General features: G+C 42.3%; 2 protein-coding genes across 2 annotated transcripts; one reads left to right on the plus strand and one right to left on the minus strand.

Annotated features, from left to right (window-relative positions):
- Positions 1 to 1,889: 1,889 nt before the first annotated feature.
- rpl5a (ribosomal protein L5a) lies at positions 1,890 to 5,490 on the plus strand. The gene is made up of 8 exons (XM_069685250.1): positions 1,890 to 1,967; positions 2,313 to 2,382; positions 2,486 to 2,601; positions 2,684 to 2,818; positions 2,922 to 3,124; positions 3,553 to 3,730; positions 4,949 to 5,037; positions 5,317 to 5,490. The coding sequence occupies exons 1-8, from the start codon at positions 1,965 to 1,967 to the stop codon at positions 5,417 to 5,419; spliced, it is 897 nt and encodes a 298-aa protein (XP_069541351.1). The 5' UTR covers positions 1,890 to 1,964; the 3' UTR covers positions 5,420 to 5,490.
- Positions 5,491 to 5,649: 159 nt separating this feature from the next.
- On the minus strand, positions 5,650 to 15,376 carry dipk1aa (divergent protein kinase domain 1Aa). The gene is made up of 6 exons (XM_069684882.1): positions 15,320 to 15,376; positions 9,411 to 9,545; positions 9,104 to 9,211; positions 8,849 to 9,025; positions 8,619 to 8,750; positions 5,650 to 8,277 (listed from the first exon to the last, which is right to left on the minus strand). Exons 1-6 carry the CDS (start codon positions 15,371 to 15,373, stop codon positions 7,597 to 7,599), a joined length of 1,287 nt encoding a protein of 428 aa, XP_069540983.1. The 5' UTR covers positions 15,374 to 15,376; the 3' UTR covers positions 5,650 to 7,596.
- Positions 15,377 to 16,251: the final 875 nt, after the last annotated feature.

A 16,251-nucleotide genomic window follows, 5' to 3' on the forward strand; every position in this document is an offset into this window, starting at 1 on the left:
CTTACATATTAGACATACAGTTTCACTTCTACTGTTCTTATTATTTTAAGCAGCATTATATATCACTAAACTTAAATGTGGATTTTAGCCTTTTTCCCAACCTGCACCGCCAACAATTCTTAATAGACAGCTTTTCAAAATAAGAGAAATTAAATGTTCTATTTCAGAATAAGATATTTTCTTCACTGAACTGTCTGTCATGTATAAATTATTATAAAAACATGATGAGGATTTGCCTGCATCTGTTGCTCAGGCACCTTTTCTTTTGAGGTATGGATGTGTTCATACTTACAGAAGCCCTTACAGTTCTCACTATCTCAACTTATTTTATCTCGAGATAACATTGCTGCATCACCGTAACATCAGATGATCATCACTCGTACGGCCAGAGTTGCAAAAGCACAAAACTTACCTCATTAGTGTGGGCAACAGCAACATGGCATGTTGTGGTCTGTAACATCACAGTGACCAGCCTGTTGTTTTGTTTTCTAAATTGGCAGAAAATGATCCATGATCACGAGAAAACGAGCTTTGTTATCTCAGATTAACAAGACAAATAAGTTGAGATCTCAAGAAAACAAAACTGAATATGACTCGTTATCACTGGAAAACAGAGTAAATAAAATGTATGGATGCATGTCGGCTTAGGGCTTCCGTACATACTGGATTATATGAAACAAAATAAATAACAAGTAAACAAAAATAAATGTGGGCAAATACGGTCACAAAATGTGACTGAAATGCACCATTGGCCTTAGTTGGAAAGATCTCCACCAAAAGTTCGTTCAGTAGTTGCTCCTTGTTTTTTTATCTTGTCACACTGGTATCAAACACAGTAGAGAACAACAGGATCATACAAAAATACATTTGGAGATCTACTCAACAGAGGAAGAAGAAGAAGAAGGAGAAGAAGAAGGGGGAGATGAGGGTCACAGATGAGCTATCTGTTAAAATACAATGAGGTTTATGATACTTCCACTTGCATAAATCCATTCTCAATGTTTATATCTTTTTTGGATAATAACTAAACTGTAGCGATGCCACACCATTTAAATAGCTCAGATCAGAGATCTGTTTGTAAGTCTGGTGAACAAAGTTTCAACAAGAGGACCGTAAAGCTCCTGAGTCACCTTTTATATGATTGACCAAGTTATGACATCCAGGATGTTGGGGCGTACGTGGCCGGTTAAACGTCACTTTAGTGAAAAATGTGTATCAGATTCTGATTAAGAGGCTAAATATTCTGACCTCTCTTATGATTTAAAATCCACCCAAGCTTTAAAGATTTCATCATCTAGAATTTTCCAGCCAAATCTTTGTCATTTTGTTAAATTGTTTAATTTCACAACACGCAATAATGACACATCCACCGGGCTGGCCTCACAAACCATCTGCAGAGTGTGTCAGGGTGTTTGAATACGGACAGACCTCATCATCGCTGGTCAAGTCAGCTGACATGTCAAAACCATTCATTCTAATTTCACTGACTATAGCTAAAGTATTTCTTTAAAAATAAATCCAGGCTTCCAGTAAGTTTTAAGATGAATCTTAATTATTATATTTAAGATTCTTCTTGTATCTATGAGCTTTCATCGATCTTACTGTGTGTGTGTGTGTGTGTGTGTGTGTGTGTGTGTGAATTCAGCTCTAAAATACAGCAACCCTGAAGTAAAACCACTTTTCGGTCTGTGTTTTCACTATTTGGCCTTTTCGTAAACATCTACATACATTTTCACATAGTTTTTTACTGTTATAAGCTCCACTTAAGTGAAAAATCAGTGTTGCAGAAGCAGCGAACCCCTACTGTGTCTGTGTCACTGCTGCCCCCTGTTGGTTAATGTGTGCTGCAGGCCTCCGGTCCGGCAGGGGGCGCTGCATGCAGCTGAGACATCCTGTTGCATTAAACTTGCATAGTCAGGCAGACGGTTCAGAGTGCAGGAGGAAGAGGTACAAAATCCCTAAAAATGGTGAGTTAAATATATCGATATACCTTCAGTGCAGATAGTATGGATCTGTCATGAAGTGTTTAAAGGTAGAAAATAGTTTCCGGCGGTTAGAGCGACAGATGTTAGTGGATGATTGCGGCTGTTTGGAGGCACTCGGCCGGTGAGCTCCAGCGTGGCGCCTCCATGGCTGATGAAACCTCAGCTGACCTGCACTAAGAAGACCTTTAAGCACATTGAAATGTCTCTGACGACATCTTGATGACAAAATCAACTGACAATTTTTTCATGTTTTTGTGTAGTGAGTTGTAAGCTACGTTTTCTGTTTTAGCTGGCAGGGTAACATCTTGACTCTGCTCTTCCTCTCAGGGTTTCGTCAAAGTGGTGAAGAACAAGGCCTACTTCAAGAGATATGAAGTCAAATTCAGGAGAAGAAGAGGTAACGCACTGTTTTCAATAAACCAACCACACAGTCATAATACTCTATATGTATAATTAAGCTGCTTATTACATTTGTTAAAACACTTTTTTCTACTGTTCAGAGGGTAAAACTGACTTCTTCGCCCGTAAGCGCCTGGTTGTGCAGGACAAGAACAAATACAACACCCCCAAGTACAGGATGATCGTCAGGTTCTCCAACAGGGACATCTGCTGCCAGGTCAGTGACTGAAAGTTTGAGTGAAACTCATGTTATTACATGTTGAAAACGACCTCACACTTTCTCTGCCTGTCTTGTACAGATCGCTTATGCAAAGATCGAAGGGGACCAGATTGTGTGTGCTGCTTACTCTCACGAGCTGCCCAAATATGGAATCACTGTAGGCCTTACTAACTACGCTGCGGCCTACTGCACCGGGCTGCTGCTGGCTCGCCGGGTAAGAGTACACACACACGCGCCCAGAAAGTTGCAGACATTATTGTTTGTACTGCTGAAACAGATCTGTCGAGTGTTTTCTGACATGGTCTTTCTCCTCTTAGCTCCTGCACAAGTTCGGAATGAACCAGGTGTACGAGGGTCAGGTAGAAGTGACAGGAGATGAGTTCAACGTGGAGAGCATTGACGGGCAGCCGAGCGCCTTCACCTGTTACCTGGATGCAGGCCTGGCCAGAACCACTACAGGGAACAAGGTGTTCGGAGCCCTGAAGGGGGCAGTCGACGGAGGGCTGGCTATTCCTCACAGGTCTGTATGATGACTTTTCCTCACACTGCAGCTTTGTTTTAGGTGTTAACACTGTTAAAACTTACTTGTCTTACATAAGTATCACTTCTAAGTAGGAGGACATTAGTTTCCTGTTTCTTTTCAGACATTTTCATTATTATTTTTGTTTGTTTGCTGGTTCTTCTGCTTCTTGATGATGATAGAAAACACGCTGAGCAAAATGTAGTTGGTCCTTCATTTGCATTAGCTGATGTTTAATGTCCTTTCAAGACGGGGCTGAGAGAAGCAACAAGAAACCGAAGCAAACACCTTTAAATCAGTGATATTATGACTGTGGAAGATTGAGCATGACTGCATAGGTTTTTAAGAGACAGTTATTCTTATAAACTGTCATGTAACTGAGATTCTCTTAACACTCTGACATGATCCGTCTTCTTCCTTTTTTCCAGTATTAAACGTTTCCCCGGTTACGACACCGAGAGCAAAGAGTTTGACGCAGAGGTGCATCGGAAACACATCATGGGCATGAACGTGGCCGACTACATGTCTTACCTGATGGAGGAGGACGAGGATGCCTACAAGAAACAGTTCTCTCGCTTCATCAAGAACGGAGTCACGCCAGACACGGTGAGAACACAAGAGGACACGTGACGTTTTGAGAACACAGTCGAGTACCCCTGGTTACGAGAGCAAAATCATGATCTAGTTGGTCAACCACGTTCACATTAATATAAGATTATTTTAATTTACGCTAAAATCAATTTCCTATATGAAACTTCTGCACCGTGTGTAATGGGTGTAACGTACTCTTGGGAGTCCTGTGAAATCCCCCTTTTTTTGGTTTGATAAAGTAGCCTTCAGGTGAGTGAGTTCATTGGCGGTTATATTTCTGAAGACTTCTTTCTTGCAAGTATATTTCAGAGCTGACACTTCTAATCTTTGGATTACTGCAGAGCAGAGGCAAATTATACATTTTTGACTAACTGATATTAGTTTATTGCAGATATGTCTGCTGTGTATAGTTTTTGCAGTGAAACCAGTGCCTCCATTACATCATTTGACCACCAGAGAGCACCGACAAGTTCATTTTAAAACTCTCAAATGTTCTGCTCAATAAATATTATGATACTTCTTTGATTGCAGAAAGTTTATCGGAGACTTTCAGAAACAAAAGGCAAATCAGACTGTTGATACTGGACTTGTTTTGCCTCTCAAATATATAATCGGCATGTAAATCATGTCTCCACTGCTGCTCCATCATTATCACATTTACATCCGCCTAACCACAACTACAAAGAAAAGGCAAATACTGAATGCAGTTCTCTAAAGAGTTTCTGTTTGCGATATGGCACAGATGCCTAGTTGCAGTTTCTAACTGCATTGAGCTGTCAGACACAGCACAAAGAGAGCTCGATGCAGTCAGGTATTGATGTCAAATTCCATACGTTGCACGAGCCGCCGCGTGTAACCATGACCTCTGGTGTTTGTCCTGAGGTCATGGTCACTGAAAGATGTCTGCTAGTACATGATTTACAACGTGTCTAAGCACATAAATGTGTAAGAGGTCGGTGAGTTGACTCCCGTGTTTGCTGGTTCTTCTGCTTCTTGATGATGATAGAAAGCACGCTGAGCAAAATGTAGTTGGTCCTTCATTTGCATTAGCTGATGTTTAATGTCCTTTCAAGACGGGGCTGAGAGAAGCAACAAGAACCGAAGCAAACGGCTGTCACTACTACCGCAAGGAGCTGGCGAAGAATGAATGTCTTTTTTTAAGGCAAATCAAATCATGGTGCACAGAGTGAAATGCTCAGTGCAGTAATTTGTTTTTGTTTTTGTTCTTTTCAGGTAGAAGAAATGTACAAAAAAGCGCACGCCACCATCAGAGCAAACCCCGTACACGAAAAGAAGCCAAAAAAAGACGTCAAGAAGAAGAGGTGGGTGTCTGATTTCCTTCTGTTAGCCTGTATAGGAAAAACTGTTACACATGAGACAAAATCAGAGTATGATTATTCTGGATCTTCGGGTCTAATAGGTACAATATAGCCCTTAAAAAAAAAAAAAAGTCCACTTTGCTTTGACAGCAGCTGTAAATAACTGTCCTTATTTAACGCTTTCTAAGTATTGAATGGCTGTGTTGGGAAGGTCCCGCTGCCGAGCGGACAAACACAGCGTTGAATGTTAATGGAGTTCCGTTTGTGTCTCTTTCCGGGCAGGTGGAATCGCGCCAAGTTGTCTCTGGCACAGAGGAAGGACCGCGTCGCCCAGAAGAAGGCCAGTTACTTACGAGCACAAGAACAAGAAGCAGGGGACGGTTAGCGGAGTCGGCACAGCGCTCCGCTGCGATACACAACACACATCACAGACAAATAAATTTATTTCAAACTCAAGTTTTCATCTGTCCGTCCATCCTTCATGAATGTGTTGAGTGGTTCTTTACTTTTTAAGAGGAAGGTTACGGCCTTTGTTTGCTGTGGACTAATATTTACATTGATTATTTAATCCTGAGAGTGTGCTGAAGTGTAAAACAGACCTGAACACACGACAAGTTACAGTGAAGTGGTATGTAGTTTAATTGTGCAAAATCATGCTGGTCTCTTCAATAAGTAAACATTTTGTTATATTTTCAAACTTCAAACAGCAGCATCGACCACAAGCTCCACATGCTTTACAGGTCACGTCTGTTCTGAAATGCATTCGTCGTTGAATGAGTCATGTCGTCGACTCGGTCACAGTAACTTCACAACAGCAATGTCTGATGGGGATTCCGGAAAACACTCTTCATGATGCATTCAAATGTGACCACAACAGTGGATCGAGATCTCCACCAACACAGGTGGTTAACATTCAGAAATGAGTCAGCATGATCGCTATGGCACTGAGACACGGACTCCAAAATAATGTGATGCAGCATGAACGCTCTTCTTCAGCGAGAAACAACTCGAACATTCACAAAGCAAAGAAAACACATTTACATTTCTCTTCATCGAGGCAGCAGTGATGATGATGGTCGAGTTTGTACACAGACATAATGACCTGACTGACTGACAAATATCACATGGTCCACTTTGAAGACTACTCTTCATCATGTAGGTGAGCAACAGCCACATAAAGTCTGGATCCTGCTCAAAGGCTGGATTGTTAAAATGTCTTCATTAAATTCTAAGAACTTCTCCATTAATCACTGATCAGTACGTGTTTAAAGGTTCGCCTGGTGATATTCTATACATTTCTTATAGTTTACTAAGCTCCTGACACGACCCAAACCAACAGTGAGTTCATTTTAATCTCATATCTTTGCAGCTGAAGCCTAAAAAGTGTTTTTGCTTAATTAATTTAATTTGTCCAAAATGAACAAAGAGTCATGTTTCTTCATTAACATGAACATTTACACCACAATTATTTAGAGTTGATCATGCATACACAGTCTGCTAATACAAACTAGGACACTGAGTGTTTGTTCATCCGCAGCTGAAAGTAGTCCCCAAGAAAGGCACCATTTACTCCACTTTGAGTAACATTTGCTAAACACTACAACGCCCAGCTGTTCCAGGACATCGTTTAACCTTTATATAAAAAAATTGAATATAATTTTGTGCCCAATTTTTTCCAAACAGTAGGCAACAGAGGGTATGCAGTTTAGTGCTACTGATGTTGCAGTTAAATTAATAATGGTGCATTCATGTGCTGTTGAAATAATCTGAAAAATGAGTTCCTGAATGGGATAATTCAAGCCTAAAACAAAGACCTTTCAGAAAATGTTGGTACACAACTTTAACACAGGAGTGTACTGGTGCAAACAAATAATGAAAACTGCCATTAACTTGGTGTTGCTTCCATGTTGCCTCCATACTATGATGCAAAGCTCTTGCCCATATAGCAGCCAAAGAATGACTTCCATACTTCAGGCAATGGGACCAACAGATGATCACATGAATGCACTGTAAGTATTAAAAGATGAACTATCACACTGTTGGTTTTGGTCTTTAAATTTGCTACAAATCAAAATATACAACATCACTAGAACAAGTGCAGTTTCATCACACTTTAACTGGAGCTACATCATCGGCTCCTCGTCTTCGTGAACAGAATAAACTCTTCTCTGATGAACCTCCTCCGCCCGTTCACATCAGCGACATGTGGCAAAGCAGCTCTCGAGACGGACAACATCAAAACCTGTTTACAAGTCCTTTTTTTCCAGCAGTGCCCTTCTAACATTCCTCTGTGGTGAACAACACAATGCAACATAATGTGGCTGCATGTTTTAAGTGCGACTGATGACAACATGCAGACATTTGAAAGTACTCTCACATGTTGGCCAGGCATCAAACTTCAGAAAACAGGAGGTAGAGGCTCCTTCAGTCTGGCCGTCAGAAGTGTTAAGAGTTGATAAAAATGACTTCATTAGATTTCTATTCTTAAATCACAGCATCTGTAATCCTCAGCTCCACGTGAGGAAGCGACTGGCCTGATTTCAGCAGGACTTCCCGTCCTCGTCACGAGTCCTTGGTGTGTGAGATCTGTCTCCACAGCAGAGCTTTCAGGTTGTTGAGGATGAGCGAGTGCTCCATGTTCATCTGTCCAGCATTCCCCTTCAGAGCCATGCAGGCGTACAGCTGCCTCTCCAGCTCCTCCCTCAGCCCCGACGGCGCCCCTCGCAGGAGGTAGTCCTTCAGTGTGCCGCAAGCCTTCGCCAGGTTCGGCTGCAGCGGCTCCTCCCTGCACCGTTTCTCTGCCACGTCACATGACGTCTGGCAGTCCACCCCGTACACACAGTCAGCGTCCGTCTCACACTTCAAAACCCGCATGGAGCGCTTGAACTCGTCCTCAGGGACTACGGCGCGGGGGTTTGTCAGGCGGAGCTCGTGGCGGTCGGTGTATCCGAAGTGAGCCGCTGCGAGGTCGCAGATCAGGAAGCTGCCGTACGTGCCGTGGAAGATGTCCTCCACCAGTTCCAGCAGGCCCATGGAGATCTTGGCTTTGCGAGGCCACGAGGGGGTGAACCACTGGTCCATGGTTCGCTGAACACCGCTGGGCACCCACGAAACCAGCGGCCAGGGGAGAGACAAACCATACAGCGGCCCGTAGTGGACTCGCTCGGTCATGTACAGGTCCCCACAGTAACCCAGGAAGCGAGGAGTGTGTCCACGGTCCTGGAGCAGCAGGCCCAGCAGCACCTGGAAAAACAAAGGACAAATGTGTCTCACTAAAGAGCTGGAGGCAAGAAGTTCTATGTCTGTATTAACACTGAAAGAAGAGACGTCTAAAATAGCGGTACCAGTGTAGGAAATGCCTCAAATACAGCCTAAAATGCGTCTAGTAAGCTGGTTACTCAAACAATCCCAGACAAAGCTAGAACAATGTCAGCAATCAGTGTTTTCCCATCACATATTTTAAGGATGTTTTTCTGTAATGATAAAGTTAAAATAATTAAAACACGGTATACAATTCTCTCGTCCAGGTAAGGGGAGGGAACAATTGGTATCAGTAAATTGTTCTTCAGGGGCTTGTTTTCTACCTCGTGCATCTGCAGGAGGGCCCATGTAGAGCGGGCTTCTGGCAGCGACACCCGTCCATCTTTGTTTCCATCGGCGACAGAGAGGATCTGGCTGACGAGGCTGGCGAGGTTGGCCTGCTCTCCCAGCTTTGACTGATGCAAAGAGATGGACAGAGAGTCAAACATGCTTGTTTCCGTTCATAGGCTAAAATATCTGCTCCTACATGAACCTCTCTGTCTCAGTCCTCTACCTTGAGGTGGTTAAAGACCATCTCCCTGAACTTCTCCACAGACGTTCCTCTGGTGGGCTTGTCGAACACGGGGGCTTCCCTCCGCGGCTCCGGCTCCTCGCCCAGCTCGTAGTGCACCACCTCCCCCAGCTTACAGCGGATGATGCCATCTCGGTCTCCCCAGCTTCCTGTGTACACCTGGCAGGCAGAATACCGAACAAACAATCAATAAAAAGCTGTGGCGGAAGTTTAACACAAAGTAATTTACTTTCCTACCTGGTTATTTGGCAGAGTGGAGAGACACCTGCTCATGTAGAGGGTTTGTTTGTCACACAGACTGCTGCACGCTGAGCCATCGATGATTCCCTTCCTGTATTTATCACACTTAAACAAAGAGGGAACATTTCAAGCTTCATTAAAATCTGAATCCAATATAATAGGTTAGATAATGAAAGCAGGGATAACACTTATCAAGGTCTTAAACAGAGACACAGAGAGTCAGGTGTTCCTCATGCAGAAGAACTACACAACTCTGTAACACTATAACTAATGAATGACGTGAACAAACTAAGCCATCACTCACAATGGCGTTCTTGCACTCGTGTCCTCTGCACAGCTCCGTGTAGGTGGAGTATTGCACGTAGATCACCCAGCTCCCCACCAGCACCGTCAGCCACGTGAGGAACAGGTACTTCACCCGCACGAAGGAGATCCGAGCCTGCGAGGGGAGAGCACAAAGAGACAGCAATAAGATTCAATACGCACAAAAAGGGTGTCAACCCGAACAAGTCAGTCACACTCCCTAATCAAATCTGATCACATAATACATCACCATGGTTACAGCTTTGGGGTGTGAAATAACCAAATACAGGTTTGCCGATTAGTCGTCGTGGGCAACAAAGGATCGTTAAGCTGGAAAAAGGTTTGGAGGTGCGATTCCAGTTGTTCCAGCGTGCTGCACCATTCTGGTTATGGTGCGTTAAAAGGCTAATCAAATTATCGCCAGTGTCACAGGATGATCGCATCACATGTCTGACAATACTTCTCCAGACAGGCGTCCTATTGTTTCTGTGATATATGGCAGTGGCTTTTCTAAAAACACATAAATGTAGTGAAATAACCGCAGATTTCTTCTTAAAGACAAAACTTTGTACAGACGAACTAACCAGACACTAGAATGTAAAGGGAAGAAAAGACCATAAAAAGGTGAGCGTACAGTTCAAGATTTAAGTCTTGCAGCATTGTTGTAAAAAGAAGCATCTTCTAATTCTGAATCTGCCTCAGAAATGTGTGTTTTCATTTGAATCACACTGACGAACAATCGGTTCATGGATTCCTGCATGAAGAGAATCATGTTTTTGGAAGCTGCAGTGGAGAAGTGAAAAAGTATTTAGGTCACATTCGCAGTTTCAGCCTCAGTGTGCGACTTTTCCACTTCGTTTTTTTCTCAAAACACTGTAACCTCACTCGTGAGGATAAAGTCATTTTGATTCTCGCTCTGATCACATGGCAGCGGGAGCTTATGTTGTGTGTATTTTGGCAGCGTGCTGTGCTGTTTCCTCTTAAATTGGCTCCAGCACAGTTTCCAAATCCCAACCAAACATGCACCCAAAGAGGCTGGGACTGAAAAACAGCCTCTTTATCTTTGATGTGCTGTGATTACTGTACTTTGTAAACAGGGTCTGGGTAGAAGATCTCTGTTTTGTGTCCATAAACTTCAGAAGAAGTCTCAGATCAACTTTGAGGTACACACGGTCAAATTACTGCTCTAAATACAGATTACTTTAAGATTAAAGCATGTGACTTCTTTGTGCTCATAATATAAACGCCTTCATGAGGTCCAGGCCTTTTTTGTGTGGAATTTGTTCTCAGCACATCCCCCACTGTGAGCTCCACAGATAAACAAAAGAAGGAGTCAAGAAAGCCATTATATTCCCGCCTTGTCAGCCCATGTGCAGCAGCTTCATTTTAAAGCTGTACTCACTTGATTTCAAACTTTTAGCAGCCTGAGAAGATAACAAACAGATAGTGGGCCTCCAGGGAGGGAAGAGGAGGTATCAGGGAGTACAAAGCAGCTACACACAGCTATCACACGGACTCCTATCTGCACGTCTAACACTGCAGGAGCTATGCATAGAAAGCATGCATGAAGTGCACACAGACAATACGGTGGGATGGAAGAAGAGTCATGTGTGCACATTATCTGTCTGCTGCGTCTCAGCGTGTTCATGCAGACACACGATGAAGCCAGAAGCATCAGATAAAGAAGTGAAACCAGAGTCAGAACTGAGTCACCCTGTGCAAGTGAGGGATGAAGTGTTTGTTTAAGCTAAGATAACAGTGGATGAACTTCATTGTTCCCATGCAGGTCGAGAAGCGTCAGAAAGCTGCTGAATTCAATGTTTAATACAAAGGTAGTTGTAACGCTACTAAATGCAAATGAGTAAATATACCACAAAAACTGATGAAACATAAAAACCTCTGAGAGCTGATTTTGTTACAATAATGAACTGAAGAAACACCCATAATGTTATATTTATTTATTTCTACTTATTTTCATTCATTCTGTACTCTGTGTAAGGGAATTAGGGGTGTGAATCGCAGGTTCACTCACGATACAATACGCGATAATATCAGGATACAGCGATAATTGATATAATGATACATCACGATATCTGATTAACTTCTCCTTCAGCTAGCTCATTCCCGTTCACGTTACCCTCAATCATGTCACAAGAGCCACTGCGCTTCAAGAGTCATGAAGTAGAGCGCCATACTGTATAATTGTCAACTAAAATATCGATATTTGGTGCCAGCCTATCGATAACTGTACGGCACGAGTCAGGACGACGATATATTGCAGTATTGATATTTTGTCCCACTCCTAATAGGAATGTTAGAACCTTTTTCCATAACTATCCCTTGAAACTGAAACAAAGAGCCTTTGTTTTGGTACAATTACTCACTATCAATCTTTATTCATTTTATTCTTTATCACTTTTCTCTGCTTACATGTCCAACTGTATTGACTGAGACAAATAAAATGATATTAAAGTGTAAATGTTCTGTGAATGTAAGGTTGAAGTGTGTTCGAATACGTTAAAGTGAAATCAAGTTACAGTAAATAATAAAATATAGTGTTACAAAGTTATATATTGTTATATACAGTACATGATACTGATGGGATAGTGAGCTGACAACTTCTAGTGCAGGCAAGAAAACTGCTCAAACTGCAGAGTCACAGTACAAAACCCTGGAGTGCAGACTGTAGGGTCACCAGCTGTCAACATTCAGATTCAGTTACAGCGCGTTAACCCCCACCACGTACTGGCTTCTTACAGTGCAGTCACCGCAGCGGCGACAAAAGACTTGCAGTTTTATATCTATATATTCACATAGGGATCTGGAGCTTTTCTGTTCCACTTCCTCTACAGAGTGCTCAGAACTCTTCAGTTTGTGACTTCCTGTCTGCAGTTGAGATGTCACTGACCCAGCAGAAAGCTGCACCGAAGACGGTTTTAAGTAAATCCCAAAAACATGGCAAAGGTTACAGTACCGAAGAGGACAGTGTAGCAAGACATCCGAAAGGAGAGACCCAAATCTGAAACTTTCTTTCATGTGGTGATTTGATCTTCAAAAAAATCTTTGAAGCTTTGAAATCTAAACATGTCCTACTTTAGTCAGTTGGATGTTCAGAGGCTGTGTGGTTCAGTGCGATAGTCATTGAGCACATGTAGGGTCGACTCCAAGCACAGGTTTACTGTGTTACCTGGATAAATTTGGCAAAACTGAAATCTTGAACCCCTTCAAATCTGGAACATGGGCTGATTTGGACTGACTAACTTTCCTCTGCAAAGGGCTCCAGATAACCCTGTACACTTGCTTATTACACTGCTATGTGCACCTGTGTGAACCACATCACAGCCTTTAACAGACCTAGGCAACTCCTCTGCCAACATATTGTGGTGTATCACACAAACCTGCAGGTGCCTGCAGTATTAGCAAGAGTTTCATCAGTTTCTGGTGAGTCTCAGTTTCACTGAAAATAGTAAGTTACGGGGTGCTGGTTTAGTTCAGTTGGTAGAGCAGGCGCCCCATGTACAGAAGCTGCAGTCCTTATCGCACTGATCGCAGGTTCAACTCTCGGTCTGCCTTTCATCATCATCATCCCCCACTCTCTGCTCCCAGTGTTTCCTGTCTAACTTCAGCTATCATGTTGATTAAAGGCAAAAAGCCCCCAAAAAATCTTAAAAAAACCCCAAATCTTGTGATTTACTTTAATCAACGGGTCTTAGGTTTGCCGAAATAACAATATCATGGTGCAGATTTGTAAAAAGTAAAAATTAAGCTTTGTCAGGTTTTCTTCTCCTCTTGAGGAAAAGAAAACTACTTTTAAAATGCTCGTTTGTTGAACGGAGGTCAGATCGATAATTTCTGATGCATTCGAGGGAATCTAGAAATCTAAATGCTAAATATCTGTCATGACACAGCGTCAAGGGAATTTGCCTCAAGTTGAATTTTTGCTCTAGAGCAGATTGTTAGCTGAACTTGCTGCAGATGTCTGTTTATAGAGATTAATAAGAGGCTACATCGTCGTCAAATGACCTCTGATGGGAGCCGGGATGTCATTGCAACAGCTTTTGCTCTCCACACAGACTGTTTTTCCTGCATACGCCGCAGCCTACTGATATATGATTGGTCAATACTACTCAGACAACAAATGGAAACCAGAACACTTCCCATACTAAAATCCAGTTTTGTGCCTACATTTCTATGTAGAATCTGGAAATAGAGCACCAATATGGGCCAAACTAATCTATAATGGTATCTTAGTATATTTTTCGATAAGCATAGAAAAGGATTCTGAGCATGTTGGGCCAAACCAGAACAAAATTGGTGCACAGTCTCGGAACAAAAGTGTGTCAGAAATTCACTGCATCAGCCGCCATATTGGTAATCATCTAAAATTTGTAACATGCCTCTGATATCCCATACCAGTCTGGCTGAAGTGGGTGTGATGACCTTTGACCTGTACATAAAAAAGGTACAGGTTGATTTAGAGCTACTGTGAGGAATTTTTGGTTTGTGTTGAGTTTGGCACCCCCTGTGGACAAAGCCGTACCTCTTATCTCTTTGCTAATTTTGTCCTGTACATGCTTAAGTGGTGGTTTTTTAGCTAAAAATCTCATCCTTTCTTCTTTTAACAGTCATATGTATCACTCACTTTAAATGTTTGCCCTGGAAAATGTAAACAAAGGCAGCGTACAGTTAATCGCTTCTTCTGACACCTACCCCCCGCCAGCAGTTTCAGGCATTAAAATAACTCTATAGAAATAATCAATATTGTTGCTGATGGTCTGTTTGCTTTTGTAGCTCATATAGAGTCATCAGAATTTATTTCTGTCTGTTTCATAATGAGCAAAAAAGTCCTCACAGGAGCTTTAACCAAAATGACCGCCCTCTGCTTACTTGGCAGACTCTGTACCAAAAGAGGAAGAGGAGTCTGATTATACACCACAGTCAAATACACCAATAATGTACTCTTTCCATGTACAGAGATGATCTCAAGACTCAAGATACTATGTGTGCATACTGTGTTGTTTGTGTAAGTCTGAGTGTGTAGGGGTGTGGGGAGGACACTCTTTTAACAAGCACAGGATGAGAAACAGCCTAAATGGGTTAACCAGTCCAGGAGGCCACAGGAAACACCGGCTAGTGAAGTTAAATATTGTTTCAAGCCAGGGGAAACAGCTCCACTATCATTATACAGCTCCTGAACACCACACTGTTAGAGGACTTTAGCCAGCAGACTTCAATCTACGCCCAGCTGTGATAACCTTAAACTGTATGTCATAATGTAGCAATATAGTTACTCTTCCCTCGAGCCAATGTAATTCTCGTCCTCTTGCCTAATCTCCTTACTGTACTGCGAGTAGCTGCTGGCAGCAAGCCACTGGTATCCAAATCAGGAGGTTCAACCATATTATCAAACCAAATTGACTACTGCTGCTCTGGCACTATTGTGGGTGATTAAACGGCTGTGTTCTTCGAATGAAAGTCTTTCTGAAACCTTTCTTTTCAGCTTAATGATGAGTAGAAGAAAACTCAAAATGAAGTGAGATGAAAGATCCAAACAGCGATGACTTCCTTGTCCTGGATAATAAATCCTAGCATGGATTACCAATGTTTTCTCACATGTTATCCACTCAGTGGTAGTGGGCCTACAGTCTGCTCTTTAATAACCATTCTGGAACAGGAAAGACTTTCAACTTAATTTTCCATCAGCAGTCACATTCCTCTGGTATTTTCAATCAGAGCATGGTATGATACCTATCAGAGCAGCCCGAGCAGGTACGCTTACAGCCAGCTGTCAGTCTGATGTGACACCAAGACGACCTCATAACACACAGGCTCACAGTCACAATTGAAACACAACAAGCAGAATATGAGAAAATCTGGCTTGACAGAGCAGAAATCAAACAGGGATATTACCTGGAAGTAGAAAGACTTTTTCACCCAGGCCCGAGGAAACAGACCCTTCGCCATCACAGAAATAGATCATCTCAATACGTGGACCTGGCTGTGGGAGATCATCCAAAAAACACACACGAGGGGAAGCGTCTTCCACATAAACCGATCTTGTTTACAAAGCAAGAAGAAATTACTTCATTTTATCCGATTTCAACCTCTCGGTGATCCTCTTTGAGCACGGACTGTCGTTATGTTTAGTCGGTGTGAACCGCTCTGATATTGCACTTTGCCTGCGCCTCAGCTCTTTGCAGCAGCTGCCGATTTTCAACCAAGGCAACATACCTCCTCAAGCTGGAAAAAACGTAGGTTCACGGCGCATGCGCGGCGTGTAAGTCTACACAGAAAATGTGTTATAATTTTTATTAGGTCCTCAGCCATACTCATGATATATATACCCAAGTGTATGTACAGGTAAAAATTGCGCCAATATTAACGATTCATTCAGAGTATTGTGTGGTTACTAAACTCTGAAGCTATGACCGGGTCAAGCTAGCATGGGTGATTAAAATAAACTTCCGCTATGTCCCTTCAAACTAAAAGCCTTTTAGCTTAAAGTGTAGCCCTAAACACTACAGTACTTCCGGTCATTACATCCAAATTAAAACTGACCTGTCAACATCACCTGATATAGTAGCATACGTGTGTGGCCATAATTGGTTCTAGTTTTTCAAACAATACCTCGTTTTACCTTTAAGACGTTTTAAATAAAGTTAGGTTTTATCTCCGAAAATGTCTGACCGTAAATTAAGAATTGCTAATAACATGGGCTTTGTACGTATATGTATCCTCACCAACAGAAGGAATACCGAAAAAAGATGCCCTAAAAAGCAAATCTCAAAATACTTCTTTAAGGGGCGGATACGCTCTGCTTACTAAATGCCCAGCCTACAATT

The sequence above is a fragment of the Semicossyphus pulcher genome, unplaced genomic scaffold, assembly GCF_022749685.1.
Source record: "Semicossyphus pulcher isolate SPU_LCO1_2020_fin unplaced genomic scaffold, fSemPul1.0.p SCAF_7, whole genome shotgun sequence".
Taxonomy (NCBI): Eukaryota; Metazoa; Chordata; class Actinopteri; order Labriformes; family Labridae; genus Semicossyphus; species Semicossyphus pulcher.

Bases quoted from the DNA above. Each gene is read 5' to 3' on its own strand.
- rpl5a (XM_069685250.1), top strand. The intron at 2,383-2,485 runs GTAACGCACTGT...TCTACTGTTCAG, and splicing joins CAAATTCAGGAGAAGAAGAG to AGGGTAAAACTGACTTCTTC. The intron at 2,602-2,683 runs GTCAGTGACTGA...TGTCTTGTACAG, and splicing joins ACAGGGACATCTGCTGCCAG to ATCGCTTATGCAAAGATCGA.
- dipk1aa (XM_069684882.1), bottom strand. From the start codon at position 15,373: ATGGCGAAGGGTCTGTTTCCTCGGGCCTGGGTGAAAAAGTCTTTCTAC. The intron at 9,026-9,103 runs GTAGGAAAGTAA...TCTGCCTGCCAG, and splicing joins CCACTCTGCCAAATAACCAG to GTGTACACAGGAAGCTGGGG. The intron at 8,751-8,848 runs GTAGAGGACTGA...TCTTTGCATCAG, and splicing joins TGGTCTTTAACCACCTCAAG to TCAAAGCTGGGAGAGCAGGC.